This window comes from Salmo salar, chromosome ssa01 (assembly GCF_905237065.1).
Source record: "Salmo salar chromosome ssa01, Ssal_v3.1, whole genome shotgun sequence".
Taxonomy (NCBI): Eukaryota; Metazoa; Chordata; class Actinopteri; order Salmoniformes; family Salmonidae; genus Salmo; species Salmo salar.
In genome coordinates this window covers 128,377,440-128,389,865 of record NC_059442.1, presented here as the reverse complement: position 1 = coordinate 128,389,865, position 12,426 = coordinate 128,377,440, and the positions used below count along the sequence as shown (strand labels likewise).

The following is a 12,426-nucleotide window of genomic DNA, read 5'->3' as shown; positions in this document are numbered from 1 at the left end:
TTGTACGGTAAGGGTTTTGGGGGGCGATGGATCTGGACGATTTGTCGTTATTGGGTCAATGCAAAGTCGGGTCAATTCTGATTTATCTGTGGTGTAGTAACTATGAAATGTTTATTAAAAGCCTTGTAACTGCCCTATAACGACTCTTTCTCTGTGTATACCCTAGGGATAAACTATGTTCAACTGTTTTTCTAGGCTAACATTTAAATAAATAATTCCAAGAGGGGTCCATCAGGAAAATAACATTATTGATGTTGAAATTATTATGTTCATCCTCATTGGGCCTACAATGCTTATTTTTAGTAACAATCAATTAATGATGCATGAACAGTGACCTCTTTCACCAGAATAAGTTTGTTTATCACATTTTAATTAATTAATGGACAACGTTTATTTATAATCATTATCCACGACATAATGCATGGTTAACGTGGACTTGTGACAAAATGATGTGAGAAAATGGGCATGTTAGGGAGAGAAATGTAAGTATGCCATTTTGAAGTTATCATTGTTGTTGCCACTGGCATGGTCATCGTGTAAACAGATTTCATGACTCACCTGTTGGTATATCACTAAGCCAATTAAGCCCAGGAGATTTACCTGAAGCTTATAGCTCACTGTACAGTTTGCTTATAGCCTCTACAGTGCATGGGGGATGTTGTATAGCCCTCATAATATCACAGCTAGGACATACACAAAGCTTTGGCACAACAACACATCTGTGCTTTGTTTTTCAAGAACTAGGCCTATATTAACACACATAACATACACCTGATATGCACTACAGTACTTATATGGAAGGATACTGGACTATTGACAGACATTGGGTGCTGCTGCAGTGCAGCCTGGTCAAGGCCACAGAGAGAGCGAGAGGGAGAGAGAGAGAGAGAGCACAAGCAGGCTGGCAGCCAGTGGTTATGTCATAACTCTCTCTCTCATTCTGGGAGGAAAACTAGGGCAATGGCACAATTTGCCCTCTGCCCTTCCTTCCCCATCTCCACCCCCCTCTCCACTGTTGCTGTTTTATATGATCTCTCACTTCCCTAAAGCAAATAATAAAGGGGAAGAGACAAAAAGAGGGGATGGGAGGATGTGTTGATGAGGAGAGCAGGTGATGATGTTTGCATGCCTTGCATTCCGTAGAGAGAAAGAGATAGAATGAGAGATGAGGAAATAGACGAGAATGAGACAGGAGAGTAAAGGGTGGCTAATCTCATACAGAAATAAGATCTTACATAAGCATTCTGTCAGGCTGTGTCAGTGGTTGTCCTTGTTTGTTTTTGTGTTAGTGTGTGTTGTGTGTGGTTGTCCCTGTTTGTTTTTGTGTTAGTGTGTGTGTTGTGTGTGTGGTTGTCCCTGTTTGTTGTGTGTGTTACACTCAAGCTAAACTAAGGACCAGGGGAAACACAACCTTCCTTGTTACAAATGCCCTTATGTCAGCAAGTCATTGGGTCTTGTCTAAAACTATGTCAGGAATGGGATGTCCTGTCTGCTTAAAAATGCACTCTTGAACTTTTGTATAATTTCAGCCATTCGTTTTGAAAGTGATGCTCACAAGCCAAAAGTGGTTCCCGTTTTTTGTGTACTACGTCATCAAATTGCGTATGATATGTTACGTCCTACATATTTTTTATTTTTTTGCAATTCGTATGGTGAATCCAATTTGTACTATATGTTACCAATTTGTTGTGCTTAAGATCCTGGATTGCAACTTTAAAGGAGACAGAATGCCTATGTCATGTCCAACAACAACAGCAACAACAACACAGACCTAAGGGTTTTACTAAAAAGCAGGATCAATGAGTTAGCCAGCAATGTTTGATAAACCATGAGAAATAACTGTTCATTTTCTGTTTCACTAACAAAGCTAAATGTATATATGTGTTGTTGTCAATTAGACCATGCCCATTTCAAGCTTATCTTTCCCAAAAAATAATTCTGAATATTTAGGCAAGTTAGCTGGCTAACTCGTCGATCCTGCTTTGTAGTAGCCCCTCTGCATTACGTGTCCTAACATTAGGCCATCTACTGTAATGATTGAGCAACAACAGACAATTACAATCTCTTTAGTCTGTCTGTCTATTTTTTGTCTGTTCATGCTGTGTCATTCCACCTGCATGGCTTCTGGCTGATAGGCAGTGTTGGTTTAGCCTTCCTCCTGGTTTAGCCTTCCAGAATTAGGCTTTAGCAAAGTTATTCTGGGAGATTCAATATGATTGAATACGATTAACTGAAATGTAAACTATGGAATGATCCAGAATTAGCTCTTCTCTCAGTTGCAACATTACTGAGAGGTTGCAAAATGAACAGTAAACATTACACTCACAAATGTTTCAGGGGAATAGAGACATTTCAAATGTCATTATGGCTATGTACAGTGTTAACAATGTACTTTAACAATGTAATAGTTAAAGTACAAAAGGGAAAATAAATAAACATAAATATGCATTTACAATGGTATTTGTTCTTCACTGGTTGTCCTTTTCTTGTGGCAACCGGTCACAAATCTTGCTGCTGTGATGGCACACTGGTATTTCACCCAATAGATATGGGAGTTTATCACAATTTGGTTTGTTTTCAAATTCTTTGTGTATCTGTGTAATCTGACGGAAATATGTGTCTCTAATATGCTCATACATTTGGCAGGAGGTTAGGAAGTGCAGCTCAGTTTCCACCTCATTTTGTTGGCAGTGTGCACATAGCCTGTCTTCTCTTGAGAGCCAGGTCTGCCTACGGCAGCCTTTCTCAATAGCAAGGCTATGCTCAATGAGTCTGTACATAGTCAAAGCTTTCCTTACGTTTGGGTCAGTCACAGTGGTCAGGTATTCTGCGATAGTGTACTCTCTGTTTAGGGCTAAATAGCATTCTAGTTTGCTCAGTTTCTTTGTTAATTCTTTCCAATGTGTCAAGTAATTTTCTTTTTGTTTTCTCATGATTTGGTTGGGTCTAATTGTGTTGCTGTCCTGGGGCTCTGTGGGGTCTGTATGTATTTGTGAACAGAGCCCCAGGACCTGCTTGCTTAGGGGACTCTTCTCCAGGTTCATCTCTCTGTAGATGATTGCTTTGTTAAGGAAGGTTTGGGAATCGCTTCCTTTTAGGTGGTTGTAGAATTTAACGTCTCTTTTCTGGGTTTTGATAATTATCGGATATGGGCCTAATTCTGCTCTGCATGCATTATTTGCATTATGTTTTTGCAGAATTTTTGTCTTACTGAGATTTACAATCAGGGCCCAGGGCTGACAGAATCTGTGCAGAAGATCTAGATGCTGCTGTAGGCCCTTCTTGGTTGGGGACAGAAGCACCAGATCATCAGCCAACTGTAGACTTTTGACTTCAGATTCTAGTAGGATGAGGCCGGGTGCTGCAGACTGTTCTAGTGCCCTCACCAATTCGTTGATATATATGTTCAAGAGGGTGGGGCTCAAGATGCATCCCTGTCTCACCCCACAGCCCTGTGGAAAGAAATGTGTGTGTTTTTTGCCAATTTCAACTGCTCACTTGTTGTTTGTGTACATGGATTTTATAATGTCATATGTTTTCCCCCCAACACCACTTTCCATCGATTTGTATAGCAGACCATAATGCCAAACTAAGTCAAAATCTTTTCTGAAATCAACAAAGCATGAGACGACTTTGCCTTTGTTTATTTTGTTTGTCAATTAGAGTGTGTAGGGTGAATACATGATCTGTTGTACGGTCATTTGGTAAAAAGACAATTTGACATTTGCTCAGTATATTGTTTTCACTGAGGAAATGTATGAGTCTGCTGTTAGTGATAACGTAGAGGATTCTCCCAAGGTTGCTGTTGATGCATATCCCACGGCAGTTATTGGGGTCAAATTTGTCTCCACTTTTGTGGATCGGGGTGTGATCAGACCTTGATTCCAAATATTGGGGAAGATGCCAGAGCTGAGGATGATGTTAAATAGTTTAAGTATAGCCAATTTGTGGTCTAAATATTTTATCATTTAATTTAGGATACCATTAACACCACAGGCCTTTTGGGTTTGAGAGTTTGTATTTTGACCTGTAGCTCATTCAATGTAATTGGAGAATCCAGTGGATTCTGGTAGTCTTTAATAGCTGATTCTAAGATTTGCAATTGACCATGTATATGTTTTTGCTGTTTGTTCTTTGTTATAGAGCCAAAAAGATTGGAGAAGTGGTTATTCCATACATCTCTGTTTTGGATAGATAACGCTTTGTGTTGTTGTTTGTTTAGTGTGTTCCAATTTTCCCAGAAATGGTTTGTTTAGATTCTATGGATTCTTCAATTACATTGAGCTGATTTCTGACGTGCTGTTCCTTCTTGTCTCTCTCTCTTGCCCCCCACACCCACTTACACACACACACACACACACACACACACACACACACACACACACACACACACACACACACACACACACACACACACACACACACACACACACACAGGCTCGTGGGTGGAGCTGGAGGAGCTAATATCAGCAGTGAGCAGCAGGGATAGTCTGACAGGACAACAACAGGACACAGCCTCCTGGGCCCTGCAGGGGGAGCTAGAGAGGATCCTGCTGGAGGCACAGCTTGAGTGTGAGAGGAGTAAAGACAGGTCAGTACCCTACACCAACAAAATCTCTCTCCCCCTCTGTGTGTGTGTGTGTGTGTGTCTGTGTGTGTGTGCGCACGTGTGTGTGTGTGTGTGTGCATACATAGATGTCTGTTGTTACTGAGAAGTCCTGTTGACCTGCTCTCTTTGTTCAGTCCTCCCCTGGTGGTGACTCCTCCGCAGACCACTGCTTCCCCTCCCCACAGTGAAGGCAGCAGCAGTACAGACTGTGTTACCATACAGGTACGAAACACACACATGCACGCACATAACACTCAAATTACATATTTTATTGTAGCAGTAGCAATCCTTTGCTATTCGATGGCTCTAACACCACACAAGTCAGTGTTATCAAATAAAATAATTACACCAATTATTCGTCACATGCTTTGTAAACAATAGGTGTAGACTAACAGTGAAATTATTACTTTTGGGCCCTTCCCAACAGAGAAAGAAGCTGTTCAGGGTCCTGTTGGTTCCAGACTTGGTGCATTGGTACCACTTGCTGTGCAGTAGCAGAGAGAACAGTCTATGACTTGGGTGGCTGGAGTCTTTGACAATTTTAAGGGCCTTCTTCTGACACCACCTGGTATAGAGGTCCTGGATGGCAGGGAGCTCGGCCCCATTGATGTACTGGGCTGTACGCACTACCCTCTGTAGCGCATTGCGTCGGATGCCAAGCAGTTGCAGTGATGCAGCCAGTCAAGATGCTCTTAATGGTGCAGCTATATAACTTTTTTACTATCTGAGGGCCCAAGCCAAATCTTTTCACCCTGTTGGTGTGTGTGGACCATGATAGATCCTTATTGATGTGGACACAGAGAACTTGAAGCTCTCAATCCGCCCCACTACAGCCACGTTGATGTGAATGGCGGCGTGCTCAGCCCTCCATTTCCTGTAGGTCCTTTGTCTTGCTGACGTTGAGGGAGAGGTTGTTGTGGTTCTTTGCAACTCACTGCCTCTCTGACCTCCCTATAGGCCTACCACCATTGTGTCGTCGGCAAACTTAATGATGGTGTTGGAGTCGTGCGTGGCCATGCAGTTGTGGGTGAACAGGGAGTACAGGAGGGGACTAAGCACGCAACCCTTAGGGGCCCCATATTGAGGGTCAGCGTGGCGGATGTGTTGTTGCCTTCCCTCACCACCTGTTGGCGGCCCATCAGGAAGTCCAGGATCCAGTTGCAGAGGGAGGTCTTCAGGCCCAGGGTCCTTAGCTTAGTGATGAGCTTGTTGAACGCTGAGCTGTAGTCAATGAACAGCATTCTCACATAGGTGTTCCTTTTGTCTAGGTGGGAAAGGGCTGTGTGGACTACAATAAAGATGGAGTCATCTGTGGATCTGTTGGGGAGGTATGCGAATTGGAGTTGGTCCAGGGTGTCTGGGATGATGTTGTTGATGTGAGCCATGACCAGCCTTTCAAAGCATTTCATCGCTAAAGATGTGAGTGCTACGGGGCGGTAGTCATTTAGACAGGTTACCTTGTTGTTCTTGGGCACACAGACTATGGTGGTCTTCTTGAAACATGTAGGTATTAAAGACTTTGTCAGGGAGAGGTTGAAAATATCAGTGAAGACACTTGCCAGCTGGTCAGCGCATGCTCTGACTATGCGTCCTGGTAATCCGTCTGGTCCTGCAGCCCTGTGAATGTTAACCTGTTTGCAGGTCTTACGCACATTGGCTACGGACAGCATGATCACACAGTCTTCCAGAACAGCTGGTGCTCTCATGCATGGTTCAGTGTTGCTGGCCTCGAAGCGAGCATAGAAGGCATTTAGCTCGTCTGGAAGGCTTGCGTCACTGGGCAGCTTGTGACTGGGTTTCCGTGATAGTTTGTTATCCGTGATAGTTAGCAAGCCCCGCCACATCCGATGAGCGTCAGAGCCGGTGTGGTAGGATTTGATCTTAGTCCTGTATTGACGTGAATGCCTGTTTGATGTTTCGTCGGAGGGCGTAGTGGGATTTCTTATAAGCGTCCGGATTAGTGTCCCACTGTCACGTTCGTTAGATGAAGGATCGGACCAAGGCGCAGCGTGAGTAGCGTTCCACATAATTTATTATAAAGTGAAACGTAATGCAATTACAAAACAAATAAAGAATAGACGAACCGTGACTACAATGCAACTATACATAAACAATATCCCATAATCCCCCAGTGAAAAACAAGCTACTTAAGTATGATCCCCAATTAGAGACAACGATTACCAGCTGCCTCTAATTGGGAATCACACCAATCACCTAAACATAGAAAAACTAAACTAGAACCCCACATAGAAAATAACCCCCTGTCACGCCCTGACCTACTCTGCCATAGAAAAAAAAAGCTTTCTATGGTCAGGACGTGACACCCACTTCTTGAGAACAGCTGCTCTAGCCTTTAGCTCAGTGCGGATGTTGCCTGTAATCCATGGCTTCTGGTTGGGATATGTACATACAGTCACTGTGGGGACGACATCATCGATTGACTTATTAATGATGCTGGTGACTGATGTGGTATACTCATCAATGCCATTGGATGAATCCCGGAACATATCCTAGCCTGTGCTAGCGAAACAGTCCTGTAGCTTAGCATCAGCTTCATCTGACCACTTCCGTATTGAGGATAGTCTTGAACGGAGCTCGTCCAGTTTGTTCCCCAGTGATTGTACGTTCTCCAATAGGAGGGTAGATGCGGTTTATGTACTCACCGACGTAGTTTCGTCAGGGTGCTCCCATGTCGGCCTCTCTTACGCCACCTTTTTCAAGTTTCGGGGATTAGGACCTGGTCTGTTGTATGCAGTATGTCCTGTGCCTCTGCCTCATTGAAGTGGAAATCTTCATCCAAATCGATGTTAGTGATAGCTGTTCTGATGTCTAGAAGCTATTTTCGGTCATAGGAAATGATGGCGGAAGCATTATGTACAAAAAAGTTAATATTAGCACACAAAAAAACCTGAAAATAGCAGAATTTGTCAGGAGCCCGGTAAAACGGCTGCTATACATTGCAGCGCCATTCTTAATCAAAACATGATGGCAAATGTAATTGATAATTGACATTTAACTTTCACTGTCTTCTCTTTACCTCTCTCTTCCTCTCCATCTCAGTCCGAAGAAGAAGGTGAGAGGAGGCTCATTTCCGAGTGGGTGTGGGACTGGTCCAGTCGGCCCGAGAACCTTCCACCAAAGTAAGAACCTACGCATAGAATTGGAACGACTCCGAATTGGTTCTCATTCTAATTCGTTCTAATTCCATTTACCTTACATTGACCATGTCTCAGTGAATCATTTCACCCCTAGTTTCATTTTTAGGCCGTCATTGTAAATAAGAATTTGTTCTTAACTGACTTGCCTAGTTAAATAAAGGTTAAATAAAATAAACATTAATTTACACACGTCATTGGCTGCCTATAACAAGCACTGACTTGTGAGGAGCCTGTGGATGCGCTATAGGGAATGTAGTCATTATTTTTTATACATAATGAATGAAATCTTGTACAGTAACATTGAAACATGACAGATATCTCTGTTACACCTAAACATGACAGATGATAGTCTTCCACATAGTTTCATTTCCTTTTTACACTAATGTACATGAATGTATGTTTCTTCTCGTGTTATGGAGCTACTGAACAGCTCACAGGCTTTTCTTGAAATATTCTGAGAAAATATGAGAACTAGAATTTCTCCTGAGAAATCTCCTTTTATCTTGAGGAACAAAGCATGTTTTCTTCACTCCTTCTCTTTCTCTCTGTTCCCCTTTCTCCATCTCTTTCTTTCTTCATCTTCTTTGTCTCTCTTTCTCCCTCCCCCTCTATCTCCCTCCCTCGCTTTTTTCCCCTCCCTCTCCCTCTCTCTCGATTCTGCTTTATGCCTCTCTTGCACTCAGGGAGTTTGTGTTCCAGCATCCGAAGCAGCAGTCGGGCTCCCTGAGTGTAAGGAAGAGTGAGGTGATGAAAAGAGGCCTGTTCTCCTCTGACGTCCTCATGATCCTCATCCCCTCACTGCTTGCCTCGCACCTGCTCACACTGGGAGTAGGGTAAGAGACACACACACACTCACACACACACAATCGAAAGCATATACATGCACTATAATAGATAAATATAGGACATATAAGCTACCGACACTAAGAGATAATGAGATGCAGGTTGTCTTAATAATGATAATGTAGTAACCTACTATATGACCACCAGCACCTGATGCTTTTTATTATAAATCCCTTTCCTAATGGCAGCAATCTGTTTTTATACAACAAGGTGGTAAATGTGCATCCTTCATTATTAGCAGTATATTTCTCTCTCCCTTCGCAGGATCTACATAGGGAAGCGATTGGCTGCCTCCACAACTAGCACTCTGTGACGTGCTTCCGGGCAACGCTCCCATTCGCTGACGGCAGACCAATAGGATCTCAGCCCTCACCACAGTACACTTGTTGCCCTTTCTCCCTGTCATGCGGCAACTTTCTTTACCACTGTCTCTCTGTATGTCTGTCTGTCTGTCCGCCATCCACCAGAACTTTGTGTGTCTCTCCGTCAGTCACCCAGCATCTCTGAATCTGTGATTGTCCCAGGGCCAGAGCGTGTCTGTTTGTGTGTTTGTCTCCCTCTCTCTCTCTCTGTGTGTGTGTCAGGGCAGGACAGTTGATACTCTACGGACATTGTGTCAATGACTTAGACTGAGCTCACTTTTACTCTCCCAGCAGAGTAACACTGATCTCAATTAACTAACAGAGAGAAACAAGTGATAAGATCGAGAGAGAAAGGAGAGAGGAAGAAAGAGAATAACACCCAGATAAATCCCCATTGAAGGTGTTAGCAGGGTGTTGAAGAAATAGGGTATATACCCCAATGTTTGCCCAAATAAAAACCAGAATCTAATCCTGGTGAAAGAAAGAGGTCACCAACAGAGCCATATACAGGCAGTATATGCCTATATGACTATGGTCACCAATATTATGTGTCAGACATGCCAGAACTGTGATGAGCCCAGGTGATTTGTATTAGGTTGAGGAATGGTTTGTTTAATGTTCTTTGTGGTTTATGACCACAAAAGTGGCTCTAGTTTTGCACTTTGTCCTATATAACCATCCGACTGTTTGAACTCTGAACTATTTGAATGACTATAACCCCATTAAACTTCATTTGTCACACGTGTCCGTGATCCAATTGTCTATCTTACTCCATCTTTCCTTTTCTATCCACTTTTATTGTGTTTAGACATTCGTTGTATTTTAGATTTTATTATTTATTTTATAAATGGTATAAGTGTGTTTTAGATCTTATTATTTATTTTATAAATGGTATAAGTGCTAGAGAGCTATGACATAATAAGAGATATATCAAAACTAAGACATTTGTATAAGTTAGCCCCGAACCTCATTCAACTATTTGTCTGGGTTGTTTGTGTGATGCCATTGTTTAACTGAAATAGATTCTCATTTAGCCATACAAGAGTGGAAAGAAGGACTAACAGGCTGTTTCAGTAATGTGAGTCATTTATCTGTACCGTAAACTACAACATCTGCTGGCCATATAAGAGCTTTTACATGGGAGATGAATCATTGCATATCAAAGTGTTTACCTAATAAGTTCACCTTGCTAACACTATTACTTGTGTGTGTTGAGATAGAGCCAGCCACAGTTAGCTACCATCTCATGGCACACGCACGCATCGGGCTGAAGGTTTTACAGGAATGTAGTGACATCATCAACACCAGTCTGTTTTTTTTCAACCCCCTGACATCACTTCAGACCTTAACCCTTTTATTTTTTACAAGCGTGCGCTGACATGTAATCAGTCCTTTTACACTAGCAGCTTTGACAACAAAAAAGAAATCCGCACACTGCTCTTGCTAGTATCACTGCTCTTTATTAAGCTTTACGTATCGGCCTCAAGGCCTTCGTCAGCTTTCCCATGAAACAAACACCAACCATGTGCAACGCATGTCCCCTATCCCTGTTGAACATCATATATAAAGTAACAGGGCTGGGTTCGGCAAGGGGAGCGGAGTGCTATTTTACTGCACTGGGTAAATTGCCCCCATTTGTTAGAAGCCCTGGCCCAAGTAAATGGCTTTTTCATCCACACTGCTAACCCAAACACACCGAGCTGACTGCGCAACCCTATATGGGTCGCTCCACCAAGTTGGTGCCTTTCGAGAAGTGTAACTTGGTTAAAAAAAAACAACGGTGATTTTACATAATTTTTTTATTCTGTCATAAAGAGCACATGTTCAAGTGGTTAACCTCTGTAAGTCTAAGCTAACATAACGGAATTGTTTTAAGATTGTCGTACTATGGATCATTTAGCCATTTGATTTTAAGAAACAACGTTTTGAAGTGTCTGTCTTATATCTAGGAGATTTAAGAAAGCTCAGGAAATATTTGTAGTTTTTTTCTCTCACATATTGAAACCCTTTTCCTGGGAAGGCACAAAACCACCTTCATACTTCCATACATTTATTAAAACTGGTTACCTTCAGACAAATCCCGTGACACTGGTGGACGTCGTAGAGCAAAACGGAGAACACCATCGTTTACGTGACGCTACAGAGGTTTTCGTGAGAAGACGGATTTTCGGCATGTCTCGTGGTCTGACAAACACCACTCTAGCTCTGCCACCTTTTACCGCAGATGCGGAAGTGCAACATAGGCGGGTGCGGTGGATTGAGACGCATCCAACAGATATCTCTAGCTTAAACTGACAGATTTGGATGGGGATTTTTTATTATGTTACCTAGATTGACACACCGATGAGTCAATAGACAACAAAATAACTAGGGCTTTACAATGATGGTGAAAACGTGGAGAAAGGATAGGGTTATGTGTGTTCAAATCTTCCTCGAAGTCACAGAGGGTGCACGGAGGGACATGACAAAATTCTGAATTTTTCTTTATTCATGTAAAAAAATCTGATTTATTGAATTCTCAACGTGGTCTATATTAAAGGGCATAATTTAATAAAATAGGCTTTTAAAATTCAATATTGGTGCACAATATCTACCTAAACTCAGCAAAAAAAGTAACGCCCTCTCACTGTCAACTGCGTTTATTTTCAGCAATCTTAACGTGTAAATATTTGAATGAACATTCAACAACTGAGACATAAACTGAACAAGTTCCACAGACTTGTGACTAACAGAAATGGAGTAATGTGCCCCTGAAGAAAGGGGGGGGGTGGCCACCAGCTGCATTAAGTACTGCAGTGCATCTCTTCTCATGAACTGCACCAGATTTGCCAGTTCTTGCTGTGAGATGTTACCCCTCTCTTCCACCAAGGCATTTGCAAGTTCCCGGAATGGCCCTAGCCCTCACCCTCCGATCCAACAGGTCCCAGACGTGCTCAATGGGATTGAGATCCAGGCTCTTCGCTGGCCATGGCAGAACACTGACATTCCTGTCTTGCAGGAAATCACGCGCACAAAACAAGCAGTATGACTGGTGGCATTGTCATGCTGGAGGGTCATGTCAGGATGAGCCTGCAGGAAGGGTGCCATATGAGGGAGGAGGATGTCTTCCCTGTAACGCACAGCGTTGAGATTACCTGCATTGACAACAAGCTCAGTCCGATGATGCTGTGACACACCACCCCAGACCATGACGGACCCTCCACCTCCAAATCTATCCCGCTCCAGAGTACAGGCCTCGGTGTAACGCTCATTCCTTTGAAGTTAAACGTGAATCCGATCATCACCCCTGGTGAGACAAAACCGCGACTTGTCAGTGAAGAGCACTTTTTGCCAGTCCTGTCTGGTCCAGCAACGGTGGGTTTGTGCCCATAGGCGATGTTGTTGCCAGTGTTGTCTGGTGAGGACCTGCCATACAACAGGCCTACAAGCCCTCAGTCCAGCCTGTCTCAGCCTA

The 12,426-nt window shown here is 43.0% G+C and overlaps 1 protein-coding gene across 1 annotated transcript in view; it reads left to right on the top strand.

Moving 5' to 3' along the window:
• The window catches only part of LOC106562007 (BCL2/adenovirus E1B 19 kDa protein-interacting protein 3), a 9,903-nt gene extending 186 nt beyond the window's left edge, over nt 1-9,717 (top strand). Inside the window, exons 1-6 of the mRNA XM_014126524.2 lie at nt 1-7; nt 4,438-4,591; nt 4,744-4,831; nt 7,670-7,749; nt 8,451-8,600; nt 8,875-9,717. The exon at nt 1-7 is cut by the window's left edge and continues 186 nt beyond it. Of these exons, the coding sequence (XP_013981999.1) occupies nt 1-7; nt 4,438-4,591; nt 4,744-4,831; nt 7,670-7,749; nt 8,451-8,600; nt 8,875-8,923 (528 nt within the window). The 3' untranslated portion in view covers nt 8,924-9,717. The remainder of the gene's footprint in view (nt 8-4,437; nt 4,592-4,743; nt 4,832-7,669; nt 7,750-8,450; nt 8,601-8,874) is intronic.
• The last annotated feature ends 2,709 nt before the right edge of the window (nt 9,718-12,426 follow it).